The sequence below is a fragment of the Etheostoma spectabile genome, chromosome 16 (genome assembly GCF_008692095.1).
Source record: "Etheostoma spectabile isolate EspeVRDwgs_2016 chromosome 16, UIUC_Espe_1.0, whole genome shotgun sequence".
Taxonomy (NCBI): domain Eukaryota; kingdom Metazoa; phylum Chordata; class Actinopteri; order Perciformes; family Percidae; genus Etheostoma; species Etheostoma spectabile.
In genome coordinates, this window is record NC_045748.1 from 6895762 (window position 1) to 6911665 (window position 15904).

General features: G+C 39.1%; 1 protein-coding gene across 3 annotated transcripts in view; it reads right to left on the bottom strand.

Moving 5' to 3' along the window:
- The window catches only part of sfswap (splicing factor SWAP), a 52075-nt gene that overhangs the window by 22037 nt on the left and 14134 nt on the right, over positions 1-15904 (bottom strand). For all 3 annotated transcript variants that reach the window (XM_032539478.1, XM_032539477.1, XM_032539479.1), the window contains exons 7-13: positions 14565-14715; positions 10605-10866; positions 10212-10364; positions 9968-10061; positions 4839-4905; positions 3935-4038; positions 3671-3800 (exon numbers count right to left, since the gene is read on the bottom strand). In XM_032539478.1, the coding sequence (XP_032395369.1) occupies positions 3671-3800; positions 3935-4038; positions 4839-4905; positions 9968-10061; positions 10212-10364; positions 10605-10866; positions 14565-14715 (961 nt within the window). The remainder of the gene's footprint in view (positions 1-3670; positions 3801-3934; positions 4039-4838; positions 4906-9967; positions 10062-10211; positions 10365-10604; positions 10867-14564; positions 14716-15904) is intronic.

Sequence of the window (15904 nt, forward strand, 5' to 3'; positions counted from 1 at the left end):
AAGAACAGTTTCAAGATTAGGCACTGGCTCCAAACCAGAACTCTAAATGCCTTGGTTGAAAAAGGGTATATGAGACCGGGAAGAGTGAACCCAAACAGCAAAGTTGTGGGTCAGACAGCTATTCAATAAGCTGAAACTTGCTGTAAAGCTTCGTAAAGCCGAGGAGAGCTTCAGATTCAGGTGATAATTCTCTGTAGGTTCATCACGATGAGCGTCCTCTTTCACATTTTAATTGTTTTCACATTGTCATTTGTAATATCCAACAACCCTCTACTAATGGAATGCTGAAAGTATATCTATATTGACAGTGACGTCGAACATCATCCCTGAATCAAATGTCTACAATGATTTAAGGTATACTGGTATTTTAAGTCTTCTACCACCACTATGAAACCACTGCACAAATGTGTGCAGCGGCCCAAACGATTCATGTACTTATCACTAGAAACCACATTTGGTGTGTGTGGCTGTTTTCTAGACCATCACTACAGATTAGCGTTCTGCTGTCTGTCTCTGATTCTCCTGCTATCTGATCAAGTTAGGCCTGCTGACTGACAGCCACTTTGCCACACAGCAAAGCCAATTCAGTCAGCTATTTATTAGGCTTTTCCAGCCGCTTTCTCTGGCCGTCTGTCAGCTCAGAAAGAGAACAAAACACTCAGAGATTGTTCCACTGAACCTAAACTGGACCTGTCAGGCCCCTTGATGCTGAAAAGTATTTAATAAGTCTTTCCAGTTCTACTTTAGCAGATATCCATCTGGTCTAAGGGAGATCCCTACACTTTTGCTCTGTCCTTTAAGATCTCATTAAAGTGAAAGTTAGGCTATTACAGGATACTTTATGGCCAGACAAAAAAATAAAATACAATTTCTTATGTGAAACAAACCAAGCTTTTTGAACTTTAACTTTATTAATTACTTAATATAGTACATGATAAAGTATTAACAATACTACTACTCCTACAACTACTAAATTCACAAAGATGATTTTGGTGGTGTACAAGTCAACACTAGCTTAAAATTCTTTTTGACAATAGAGACAAAGTGAGACTATAAGAAATCAGATACAGAAAATTCATGGAGAAGGCTTTGAGAAGCAGATATCTAAAATTAGACTACCTACCAACATTGTCACAGTTGTTTAAAATTAGGATAAAGGGCTATTTGAGCTATTTTCAGCTTTCATACCAGAAGATGGTGTATGGCCGAAACTTGAAAAGTACCTACCCACAGAAATATTCACATGTATAAAACCGGGCGTACGCCAGGTCCTGCGCGTCCTTTTTATATCCACGTGAAATTAAGCGCACGTGAACATGCCATCTACCCCGCCTCACCTCCTCCCATAAATCAATATGGAAATGGCTATAAATGTGCCCCAAATGTCATTCTTTGTCCAATCGTTACTGGTTATCCTTCTGCAGACAAAAAAAACTGGAGATGTTGATCGCGAAGGTGGAGGCAAGAAAAAAATGTTGTGTTTTGGTGGTTTGTCATCTTGCATAGGCAATAAAAGAAAATGCCCAGAGTGGCAAATGGTGACCGATGTGTAGTGAATGCACCGAACCATGGCAAAAATAAAAATTAAAGTCTAATGTCGAAGTGGAAGTCAAGTTTTAGTACGCTCAGTGAAACTGAGTCCAGTGCGAGGGCGATCCAACTCAGAGGAAGACAGGACACAGGACAGGACAGTGTGCACGGATCCGCTGCGCCACGCATGGATGAAATAATGAAATATTGAATAGGACTACAGTAAGAGATGTGTGCAGAATCAACACAGCCAAGACGGCCCAGTGTTTGGTGGACCGGGTGCACCTTGTTCACTTACATAGCCTACAAATCATCCACGGGATCGATCAGGGTTCGTTCCTGGGGAGACGGATCCGTGCGTCCCTCCTCCTGTACACCATGGATGTCTGAGCCTCCACAACTACAGACTCATAGACGCTATTGCATATTTCCGTGCCGATCTTATTGTTGCACAGTGAGTAAGATATTTCATCCATGGAAAATACAGACGATCCTAAATTGATTTTTCATTAATTTCCCTTCCTCATGTTTAACAGAGGTTAAGTAGCCTGCGAATTGAATTATTAGTGTAGAAGATGTGTAACATTATCCACATAAATGATCAAACTTTTATGGAATGTCAGCAAATACAATTATGTTTTTCCAATGACAACATTACAGAGATATGCCAGTAAGTGAAGTGGAAACATTATTTTGTAATGTTTGGTGATTTTCGGCACTTTTCCATTAGATTTTGCCACGTTACAGAGCCAGAAAAGACTTTGCGGACGGCCCGCACATTCTCACGTCAACTTAATTTTTTATTCATGACAAAGTGTCTGTGAAAACCAGCGTACGCAAGCTTTTCGTCTGTACGTTTATACATAATGCCCCTGGTGATCATGTTGAGATGATGTTAAAATGTTAAATTACCAACTGTCTTTTTCAGTTTTATGTTGTCTGTTTTTTACTGCATATTTTAAATGAATAACTATTGTGCTGCTGTCTTGGCCAGGACTCCCTTGTAAAAGACATTCTGAATCTCAATGGGATTATTCCTGGTAAAATAAAATAAAACTTCAGTACAATAGCTACCAGCTTCCAGTAGAGAAGCCTATTACTTTTGAAATGAATAGCCAGTGATACATTGGAACATATAAATATGTTCGAAATGTTACTCTAACCTTGAAAATAAATAGGCAACTTGCATGAGGCAAATTTTTTTTGCCCAGTCCCTTAAGCTGGTACTTTCTGGAAAAAATGGTTTCTCATGAGATCCGCTGAATTAGATTTGTTATTAAATTTAAATGCTATAGGTCCTATAAAAATCCTGCAAGCAGAGTGTAAACCACTTGCAGGACAAGGTATGCTTTCTGTGCATGGATGCGCTAATGTACAGTAGACAAAAATGTGTTTCTGAGTGCAAAGTCACTGATGCTTTTCTTTAGCTTAAGACTGACGAGAACCAGTAGATAATATTGTATAACCATGATTGAACCAAAGGGAGAGATAAAAATAGAGAGAATTTATCTCCATTAGGCCGATGGAGAGCTATAGGACTGTTGTTTGCTGTACCACACTGCTCGTGTCTTACTGCAGGGTACACCCTGTTGAGAGAATGTATAATTCAGACTCAATGGATTTATTCATCACCACTCTTCCCCTCTTGTTTTTCCTGCGATTCCAACGCTCCCAGAAACTAACAGCATGCCAGTGGGTGTGACAATGTCTTTGTAAGCACCTGTACTTATACGCTGACACAAAGAACTTAATTCCAGCACATCCACATTAAATAGCCATGGAGCGGAGGGGGAAAAAAAGACCTCCATCATAACCTTCATTAAGATGTTTTATCAACATTCTGTCTGTCAATTGTCGAATCATAGACCACACATAAAACTGGACGGGTGGACTGGATGTTTTGGCCTTCTTGTTGTCATGTCATCATGACAACCATCTTTATGGACCATTGGAACAATGTTTTTGAATACTTTTTGTTGTGGTTTGTTTTAACTTAAATACTTTTTGTCTTTCCTTTCCTTAAAATGAACTGCTACTACTGAGTATAAAGAGTAACAGAGGCTTTAGTAGTTCAGGATAAATATTTTTTAGGTTAGTTCTTTTAAATTTCAAACATAAACCATCATTTTAACAAAGTTACCTTGTTTTGCCTCCAACTCCTCCAAACTGAGGGAGGGTCTCTTCTCTTCAGGAGCACTGAATGGAGCAGACTCCTTGACAACCATCTCAACCCCACCAATCACAGCTAGGAGACTTTGCTCTTCCACCAACTTCAAGCAAAAGAAATTTGGTCGTTTATTGTTAATTTTAAGGTACTGGAAATATATTTTCAAGGACCATTTTTTTATCCATACCACATCAACCCTAGATCTACGTGCATTGAATAGACCAAGCTGAACCAGACCTTGTCCTCGTCGGAGTCATCATCCAATCGAACTCTGTTCTTCTCCAGGGGCAGCATGTCATTTTCTTTTGCCTTGATGGCAAAACAGATGGGAGCAAAAGAGGCTGTGATGGCACAGAGAGACAAAGGGTAGATATGATTTAGCGAGAACAGTTCATTACAGGTAGACAAGTGCATCCTGGCCTTAGTATGTTTGACAAATTCATAGTAAATTGAAAAAGGCCTTGACTAAAGCAATTAGGCGGCTTCTTGACAATTACACATTGAAAGGAAGGAAGATAGGTGAAGCTGGAGGAAAGATTAAGAGAGGGATGGACAGAGAGAGAAGAAACTACTGAAAAATAAATGGTAGAAGAGGCAAAAAGGGGAACCAAATAAAATGTGGAAAATAATACAATGTAGAAAGAGAAACAGGACAGCAAGACTTGAAAAAGCAACTATTTAAATATAAAGCTGCAATGGTGTGTCACATTGATTTCTATTTTGTAATCAAATGTGACTGCTCTAACAGAGATGAAGGAGTCACCAGAGTGTCTCGTCCCCTGAAGAAATAATTGTTATATAGGACATTGATCCTTATTGTGGAAGGCTGGATAGTTTACTTTGGGTCCGCCAGTATTGTGGTACGCAGACTCTTTCATCTTTGCAAAGACATTTCCAGCCTAATATAACCAAATCAGATGGCTTGCATAAAAACCAACGGACTCACAGGCAGCTGTGCGTGAAAACCAACATATGACACATACACACACTCACATACACACAGTAAATGTGTGCATGCATATTGACATCTACACATATTTACCCAAAGGCTTTGCATCTCATTTACCAACAGATGAACCGAAGAAGAGGAAGTGAAAGTATCACTATGTTGTGTGTAATTCTTATTGTGGTGATGGCCTACCTTTTGTCAGCTTGTCCTGGGCTGATGTGTCTAATTGAAGCTTATCATCATCCTCTACTGTCTCACTCTAGATGGAGGAAAAGAGAGTACAGAGAAAGAGAGAGAGAGAGAGAGAGAGAGAGAGAGAGAGAGAGAGAGAGAGAGAGAGAGAGAGAGAGAGAGAATAAAAATATGCACTGTAAACGTATCTGAGTCAATCTCCTAGTTCTACTGTGTTTCATTATGCGTAAACCACTATGATTGTGGCAGGGAGGAATGGTGCTGAAGATGAGAGTCCATTGAAACCTGCTATCATTCATTTTAACATAATGTACTTTTGTGATGGGTTGGAAAAGTTGGTGTTTGGACAGTTTTCAGAAGAAACTTCTGGAGGAGCTGGTTGTCTATCTGCCTTTCATTTTGTGCGTCCCCCCCATTTTGTTTTTCCTTGCCACGGTCACATTAATTGCTTGCTCTTGGGAGAATTACTAGAATTGTTGGGGCTTTGTAAATTAGTGTGGTCTAGACCTACTTTATCTGTAAAGTGTCTTGAGATAACTTTTGTTTTGTTATGATTTTGTTATGAACTTCTGTTATGATTTGATACTATAAATTGAATTGAATTACTTATTGCTGTGAAACATGATCAATAAAAGAACCTTGAACGCCCTTATAGCTAATGTGTGTGCTCAGGCCACATAATCAGAAACCCTCTGTACTAATAGCTGCGAATAAAAGGGAAAAGTGGCCAATGCCACAAGAGGAACACAAAAAAAACTAACCTCTTGAGGTACATTTTACCATGTTTGAAAAAGGCTTCAAAGGCAGCTTCCAGTTCCCAAATGTAATTGAACAGCACTTTCAACAGTCAAAGCACTTTATCGAGACCCCAGAGAATGGTAAAAAAACAAATAAGGGGAAAACTCACTCTAAACGATTCTGGAAAGACCTCACCAGTTGGAGTTTGCAGGAATTTGATTGTGCTGACATACACAGCTCTAGAATCCTTGAATCATTTGGTTCACATGCAGACATTTCAGAAGGTAATAATCCTCCACTCTGAATGAAAACGTACACCAGGGTTTCATAGCAGGGCGGCACAATCTGTGCTGGTTAGAAATCACAAGCTTTAAAGGAATTTAAAATGAAAAATGCTGGCTGCAAATGAAAAATGTAAATGACAAATAATTGACCCAAGAGCAGCTCCACATTTTGGTTGACGGATGGATACTTTCACATAGCCTGTGTTTGACCCACCTCAGTGCAATATCGGATGCCTTGATAAAGTTTTTTTTAAATATTTTTCTTATTTTATTTATTGTGACTGTGTATATGAAAGTGAGTATTGTTTTAGAGGCTCCACAAGCAAATGTCGTACGGTTCTGCTGCACAATGACAATTGAAGTCTATTCCATCTACAACTGAATTATACTGTTGTGTTTGAGATGTTTGCTTTGCTTCCTTGCACAGATTTAAAAATAAAAAATAATTTACTACCAACCCAATTAAAGTGTCTCACTTTAAAAAAATTAGTTAAACAATAAACATAGTCAATGTTACATTTTGCCTTTAAAAAATAAATTTATTTAGTGCAAAAAACTGTTATTATAGTAATATGTCCAGCCAAAATTCGAACATTGTGCTGTACTCACTACTGGTCAAAAGTTTGGGGTCACTTACAAATTTCCATACCACTCCATTATAGACAGAATACCAGCTGATCTGATTGGGAGGCTGATCTTAAATGCAATATCTCCATTGCCCATTATCAGCAACCATTCATCCAATGTTCCAAAGGCCCATTCTGTTCACTAATCTGATATCATTTTTAAAAACTAACTGAGAAAGCATTGGACAACCCTTTTGCAATTATGTAAGCACATAATGTAATCTGAAAACTGCTGCCCTGGTTAAACAATGCAACTGATCTCAGCTGGTATTTTGTCTGTAATGGAGTGCACTGGAATGACCCCAAACACCAGTAGGGTATGTTAAATATATTTGACTCATTTGGGAATAATCTAACAGCAGAGCGGATGAAAACTCCTGCGCTGCTTCCAAATTGAATTGTCTTCCTAAGACTTCATTTGAACGCCCTAAGTGAACGTGTAAACTTGTCTCACCGTTATATATATTTTTTTTTTTATAAATTTGACTTTAGTTCTTACAATCCTTTTTAGGCTTCCATTCACATATTAGCCTCAAACACACTGTCAAAGCCACATGGTTGCTGCTGAATGCTAACAAAAGAAATGAGGAGGGGTTCCAATAAGTGGAGCAGATTGAAAGCCTTTTTGAATTATTAAAATAATGTGTTTGATAATCACATTTGAGAATTGTTGTGAAGTATTGCATTAAACCCAGCATAACAACATAAATCACACACTTTCTACACACAGGAAGCAGACACGTCTTTTGATGGTATGCACTAGTCACAAAATGTTCCTTTTTAGATGAGTTTAATTTATCCACACCGCATGATATAGATTTTAAAGATTGTCTTGATGTTATACAAAGCAACAGCAGCCCCACATCCTGCGGCTGTCTGCTTTGACGGATTTTAGCCCTTTCTCACTTTTTCATTAACTATGAAACTATAAATAATAGCGCTGACTGAGAGCAGCGATATCTGCATCACATTACCCACAGCACAAATCACAAACACGTGGCAGGTTTTTTGATAGAAAAGCCGAGCAGCTGCTTGTTGGAGCAGCCTGAGCTGTGTCATAATGGGCCACACTCCTCTGCACCCTGACAAGCTAATGGATTTGATTCGTCAGTAAACAAACTGCTCCCTACAAAACTTTCTTGCTCACTTCTCGCATTTCCTCTCTCACTCCGACACAAAGCAGCCTCGACAAACCTTGAATATATGCAAGTATACGGCATTCATTCATGTAAGACACACTTGTCCATCTATCTACCCACCTAGCTATTTGAATGCTCAAACTTAGACTTATGAACACTGTAAATTTAACAGATAACCACCACAGCTCAGCTATGAGACCTGAAAAACACACACATTCTGGAAGATTCTTGTTAGGAAAAGGCTTGCCTTCCGTATGTGAACTGTTGAAAGTATGTATTTGAAAAGATGAGGGCTAAACTGCCATCCGGCTGTTCACATAAACCAGCCAGACTTATCTCCACAGCACTGTGTCAGCGCTGGAGAATGGTCTGGCTGCAACCATTGTCATTCTGGTATAGGGGATGCTCTGGCTTGCTTGTATTTCTTTTAACCAATCACAAGTTGTCATAAGCGGCCCTAAGCCCAGGATGCAGAAATGGGGCCCTTGCTGAATAGATAGCGGCGATAGTGGAAGGGGAAAATTCCGTGGGAATAGCAGCCAATGCCAAGCATATACCAACTGTCTCAATTCGGTGAGTCAGACTAAATAAACCATGCTGGAGACGTTTTCCAATAATATCTGCATTATCAACAATTGTATAACCAAACTACAAACCAAGTTATGTATTTAAAAAAATCCCCTTGAAATTGTATTGTTAATAACTTGAGCAAAAAAAACTGCATTTCTAAAATGTTGATCTACCTGATGATTATGCTACTATGCTAATATGCATAGTCCATTCCTCTTCAATGGTGTCATGAGATCAGATTCTAAAAGGGACCTTGGCAGAAAAACAGGATGGGCTTTGAAAGAGTTGAGCTCATAATTGCTTTGCAATTGTGCGCTATGTAACATTTATCACCAGTCCAAAGAAGATATATGATGTATCTCTTGTCCTTCCATCTATTCATGAGTTAAATCAGTGGCCCCTTAAATAGAGTTCATTATAAAGCAACCAAACAGGTTTTTACATTTTACCTGAAGGAAAATTAGGCTTTAGCAATAAAAATAAATAAATAAAGCGGGCATCTACCAAAGTTACTTTTATCTTCATGTTTGTCTGTGAAATAAGTGCAAAATAATTACAGTAGTTTGGTTGGTGATATGTGTCTTTGCAATACCGTTTCATATGTTTGTACTATGTACATACAGACAGTGATAGTAACAGTGACAGGACTGCAAGGCTGGATAAGTAAAACAAATATAAAGTCTGCAATGCGCAAACCAATCAATTTGTTTAAAAAAAAATAGGTGTTGATAGTGATGCAGAAATCTGCTTTGTTACAAGAAATTTCCCAAAACAAGGGACACTAGTTGGAATTACCTCCCTGGCAGAATTTGGAGCCTTAAAAGTAATGATGATGGAAAACGGAAACTGGATATTTTAGATCAAGATACCTAATTTTAGCATGGCAGGTCCTGGCTTATCAGCAACAAAAAGCAGTTAATTTCAAGGTTGAGTGTAAGTGCAGTGAATGTTTAGACAACCTTTCCCCATGTCTGAACGTTGGCTGGAAATGCTGTTAAACATAATTACATACAGGTGTGGAGAACAGTAAGGGTGATGACAGGAGACAAATGGGAGAATAATGTGTCCCCTAGGTGTAAAGGTTATCTGTGGGGTTTTATCTGCAACATTTACGGAGCGACAGAATTAAGAAATTATGATAAAGAAATAATGAATAGAACATTACACTGAGAGAGAAAATACATATAACAATAATTTCCTTAAATGGTGTCATTTCATTTGAAGAAATGTTACTGTTGCGTACTCTATTAGGGTTAGATTTTAAATGTGATGTTTGTCCCCACCCGAACTAACTAAGGCAATAAACTCCTTCTGATTACCTACCAAATGTTTGACATGGGGACATGTTAGGGTCTATCTGAATCTGATGCACAGAAACTCACACACATACCTACACCTTGGGCTGCATTATATGGAGAAAATCTAATATCACAATATTTTTGACTAAATACACAGATGCCGATATTGTAGGGTTGTCCTGGTGCTTTCACAAAATGTAACAATGAGATTTTTGATAAATATACCATCAATAACGTGAATATAATGGCAAATAATAGAACAGTCTGGTAAGTTTACATAACTTTAATGTAAAACATCTCACACACACACACACACACACACACACACACACACACACACACACACACACACACACACACACACACACCACACACACACACCACACACACACACACACACACACACACACACACACACACACACACACACACACACACACACACACACACACACACACATATATATTGTATTACCTCTGGAAAGCCTTTTCCTTCCCTCTGCATGAAGTAATTCTTCTTAAACTCATAATAACTGTTGTACTGATTCCAAGACTGCAGAAAGTCAAACCTACAGTAGACAGAGGGAAGAACACATAATGTATTAGATCCAGAGGAAGATGAAGAGCTTCTGCAAAATTGGAACAAAAGCTCTTGATAGGAGTTTCTAAAACCAAGATGTGCCCGGAGCAAAAGATTTATTTCTTGTAAGAACACTTACCGTGGATCATTCTTGGCACGGACACTGGCCTCAAACTTAAGACCATTCCTTGCGACGTACTCGGCTAGCTTGTCTATGACTGGCTGGGTGTCAGGTGGTGGGGGAATGATGGCTTGTGCTACTGGTGTGAAAACTTGAGCTTCTGGTTTCAAACTGTTTTCGGGGGGGAAATTAAAGATGTTAAGGTAAGAGAAACGTTTCAGCTATTAATACAGGTGCAATCTGTTCTTACCTGGGTCTAACTGCTCTGTCAGAATGCAGTGTTTCATTTTAGTTACTATTTCCTCATACCCTATGCAACTAACAAAACACACACTAAAAATGAAATCACACTTTAAATGTCACTAAAACTGGTGAAATTGGTATAACACAGGGATGTACATTAGTTCCTACCTGGTTTCTGGTACAACAACCGGAGCAGCAGAGCTGGTGACCTGAGGGGGAGCTATAACTGGCGGTGCCATGGCGATAGTTTCAGGAGGGGTGGGTGTAGTTCCTACATTAGGCATAGCCTCAGAAGACGTTGGAGGAGCCATGACAGCTGAGGGCATACTGTTGTAGTACGCGCTGGCATCTATCCCTGGGGGAGGCGGGGCCAAGCAGAACGTTCCATCAGGAAGCATGTAGTACCCATAATACACTGCTGCTGCATTTGCTGAAAAGAAATGAGAAGGAAATTATTACATTATTTTCCTTCCAGACATGCTTCGACTGTACCTGATAAGGGACAAACAGTTACAGTAACTTCATGTGGACACAAACTGCATAATATAATGTCACTTTTTTTCACAGCCATGTAATAAATGCTAACTATAAAGTACTCATATTATGCTTTTTGGCTTTTCCTTTATTGTGTTTCATATCTGTTTTGCGAATGTAATAGGTTTACAAAATGAAAAAGCACAAAGTCCATCCCAAAGGGACTTATCTCCAACAGAAAACACTGTTCACAACTGCTCTATTGTAGTCCAGCCTTTACTTCCGTGACGAATGTGCGTAACACACTTTGTAACACACGTTATAATGCTCGCCTAGCTGCTAGCATGGCACGCCCTCATACTCTGCTTCTGACTGGCTAGCAGTGCTGACCTAGCTACTGCTCATGAGCTCAAGAGGAGCTGGAGCTATGTGCAGTTTCTAAAGAACAGTTTAAACAGAGAGTCAAATTGTTGCTTCTAAGTTGTCTTAATTTTCCATATGGGTTTGTGCTCTAAATGTAATTTGAAGTCGTTTTATACAAAGTAATGGGTTTTTTGTGTTTGTTTTTTTTTACACATAATAACTTATACATTGTTTTTAAATTGTTAAATGTAATTCTTTCTATGGAGATTGCCACTTATTATGCCCGTTGAGGGTTTTTTGGCAATCGTCCATCACATCTTTTTTGTGAAACATATAATACTGTATTAATGTTTTTTTTGTGAAACTAAAATAAATCAATCAAAAAAAATCAATCAAATCAGTACAACAAAAATATAATATTTTTTTGAAAATTAAACATCCATGCAAACCTATTCTGAAATAACCGCTAAATACAATTATGAACCACAAAATGAGGATAGAATGAGCACTTTAAGAAGATCATACTGTTCCCTGTTGTCACAGTTATTAATCCAAATCTATAGTGAGCTCAAAGGCAATAGTTTGTGTGGTGCTGTAATGCTTTATAGTGTAGGACGGTGCTCTTGGGTTGATTCCCTGTATAGATAAGTTGAAAAGTGAGAAGTACAAAGAAACAATTGTTTTGGCTTTATGTGAAATGATGGTCCGTTCACAATATCTAAGAGATGATTTATTAATTCATTTCACAGTCTTGTCATGGCTATCTTTCTGTTTTAACCTGGTGAAGAACATCAACAGGTCAGGAAAAAGACCCCCGCCACAGGCAATAGAAACTGTCAAAACCAGACTTGTTTAGTGAGCCAATAAATAACAAAAATACCACATTTGTGCTCAGTCCCCGTGTTGCAGTTACATTTTCATGGCCGGAAAAGCTGGAAAAAGATATAGCCTTTTATGACCGCAGCAAGGTTTCCCTTTGAGGCATTAAGGTGACCTCCAGCTCATGGGTTTTCTCTTTGTATTGTATCTTAATATTTCTATACACTGGCATGTAATCTGTAAATGTACATGCAACTAAGAAACAATAAATCTGAATCAAACTAGGTGCTAGTGCAGGAGATTGCTTTAGGATTTCCTGTTGTTAGTTTAGACACAGTTGAAAGTATTAAGAGTAAGTACGTAAGTAAGTAAGTGTGGAGGAAAAGTGTAAGCAGCTGCATTCAAACAGGCCACTGGACAGCAGCCCATCAGTTTGGTGTTCTTGGTCAGACTTTAAGAGTTAAGGGGTATAGAATTATGTGGCTGTGATGAGCCCTTTGTTGCTGAAGCATGCTTTGTGTTGTGGCTGTTTTATGTGCTGTGCTGTCCTGTTCACTGTCAAGCTGTTTTTATTCTACGTGTAATATGTCTGTCGCAGTAATCAATTTAAATTAGCGTAGGGCAGAGGATATAAATCAAGATGTGACCTATCTCCCCCTTATCAGTGGGTTTGCATAACAAAGACTCTTCATTGAAAAGGGAGAGGGGAAGAGGAGGGGGGGATGGGCAATATAGGGACATACACAAAATAAATGGTTAGTGTCAAAGTGGAGACAGTGTGATTCTAACACATTCTAGACACTGAGCTGGTTGACTTAAATGACACAACATCCAATTTTCTCTACACAGGTAAATAGAAAACCACAGCATGAACTTCATTTAGAAAACTTAACATGTGTTACGGTTAAAATAGTCTGGCTTGGGCACCTGGATAGCCCAGTTGGTAGAGCTCATATTTATCCGACCTGTGGCCCTTTGCTGATGTCATCCCCCCCCCCCCCCCCCCCCTTTTCATGTATTAAGTTGTCTTGTCAAAATATGCCAAAAATGCCCAAAAAATAATCTTTAAAAAAAACATTGTCTGGCTTAACGGGTGTTCATTGTTGGAATAAAGCCTGACAACCATCACGTCTCTTGCACGCTACATCTTTGCTCTCGGGGCCTGGCCCCACCCAGGACAAATGTGATTTTTTTTTTTTTAAATACAAACAAGCCAGCGCGTTTTTCCCTTATCCCGGAATGGATAGGTGGTGTAGACAGATCATACTCCAGCGCTGACACAGAGCTGTGGAGCAACTTATTATCCACACCCTATATTAACATAAGTGGCAAAAAAAAAAATTCAAAGGGCAAGAGAAGGCTTTCTTATTAGACCAAGCGTATCTACATGGATGGGCACATTAACAGCCCCCGTTTTGACTAACAATGCATATCAAGAGCATTATGCATAATGCAGCTAGGTCATCCACAACCAATTTACTAACATCGTCAACTCTACTTCTGCAGCAAGATTATAAAAGATTATGTCAAAGGACAAACTCCACAATTGTCTCAGGGACGAATACATTTGAATATGTTTATTTAGGCTACCATTTCAGGAGAGGATGAAGAAACTGAAAAAGTACTTAAGCAGAAGTGTGATGAATACAGTGTAGTGCATACACACAAGCCAGGCATTGTTTGGAATGTCACGGAAGGGCTAATGTTCTATGTCATTCATTGTAAAAATGTAATTTTAATTTAGTTCAAAAATGTCGCTAAGGGCAAAAGGGAAAAAAGTTGGTAAATCTAGCAACAAAGACGCTAAGTTGGCAAAACTGTTTTCATCGAGACAGACGCTATGTGCATGGAGGGGAGGGGCTGTGTATGTGTGTAGAGTGACAGAGAGACAGAGGAGAACAGGGAAAGAAAAGGCAGCTGAACAAATGCGTGCTTTAAACAGCGTTAAAAAAAATAAAAACGCAATGTGTGGCGGCCGGTGTTGATTGTGCGGCAAACTGCCACAAATTAGTCTATGTGTGGGAAACACTGTGTTGTTAAACTTTCTCAGGCTGTGGCAAGATCTAATTGGTATTTTGCACATACAAAGGACACAAATTGATTTAAGTCTAACCTGACCCACAACTCAGGTGGTCGAGAAAGTGTGGACCTGAGAGTTGGTTCAGGTCAGGTCCTCTGGTTTTCAGGATGTGTGATCTGCCCGGGAAGATCTTTAAACTCAATATTACTTTGCTGAAAGGCGTTGAAAATGCCTTTACATCAGTTATAGACAGTGGTCAGCATTAGGGAGTGAGGAGCTGTACTGAACAACCATAAGGAAGTCAAACTCAAGCAGCAAAGTAGGGCACTGGACTCAGTGGTAGTAAAACTAGAGCAACCCTACTAAGATAAAGATAAAAGTATACCCAACATGTGATGAACACTATAAGAGTCTTCATAAATTATTTTTTCTCAAAAAAAACGCATACTCACGGTCAGCAGTGTACTGCGCTGGTGTGCTGGATGCAGCTGGGAGTGTCACTTCCTCTGGTTTTGGAGCCTCTGTTGCTGTGCCATTCCTTTCCTGTCTGGCTTTTCGTACAAGGGCTGCCAGAGGATGGTCTGGGTCCATGACTTTGAGAGGCTGCAGAGGAAAAAGACCAGTTTGGTACAAACAGTCTATGATACTATTTTTTTTTTTTTGTAAAGAAATACTTAAACCATTAAGATCACATGCATATTAAAGGAGATATATTTTACAATATATAAGATACACCAATTAGTCAACGCTGTATGACATCAGAAACCATGAATTGCAGTGCAATATTTAAGGATTACATACAGAATGTAATAGTTAACCCCATAAAATATGAAGTATGCATCCTTAGTAGACAATTAAAGTGTCTGGTTAAAAAAGAAAAGCTCTCTTGATGGGAGGAAACTATTAAAAAGGAGCTCACAGTGTTTCTTTAAAGGTCCCATGGCATGAAAATTTCATTTAATGAGGCTTTTTAACATTAATATGAGTTCCCCCAGCCTGCTTATGGTCCTCCAGTGGCTAGAAATGGCAATAGATGTAAACCGAGCCCTAGGTATCCTGCTCTGCCTTTGGAAAAAAAATGAAAGCTCAGATGGGCCGATCTGGAATCTTGCCCCGTATGAGATCATAAGGAGCAAGGTTCCCTCCCCTTTCTCTGCTTTGCACGCCCAGAGAATTTGGCCCACCTATGAGAGAGAGACATCATGGCTTTCAAACGAGTAAAGTGGCAGTTGATCAAGGCCACACACCCCCCCCCCCACTCCTCAATAGCTCCAGACACAGAAATGACACATACTAAGGAAAGCTCGTTGTGGGACTGGCTCTAGTGGTTGTAATTCTGCACCAAGGCTGAATTTTGGGAAAGAAACTTCAGATATGGTATTAGGGGACAACTAACGTCTATATAAATGCATCCAAAAAGCAGCATGTCATGTGACCTTTAAAAAGACATGCTTCCATTCTTGATGCTCTGTCAAAAGACTAATGGCTGTCCTGACAAAACACATGAGAGTACCAACACAGAACTGTAACAGCATCAAGACAGGCAAACAGAATATAGTTATTAGAGAATGCAGTAACAGACTTAGGAAAGCACTAACAGTACGTAAATGTAATTTAGAAGGCACGCAGTGGTCGCTTAGAAGATAAAATTGCAGCATACATTCATAACCCTATAATAAATTTTCCATTTAACTCCTTTACATGAGCAGCCTATGGTTACTGTTCAACAAAAAAAAAAAAAAAAACATTCTCCTACTTCACAAGCTACATAAGACATTTAAAACCCCTAAAA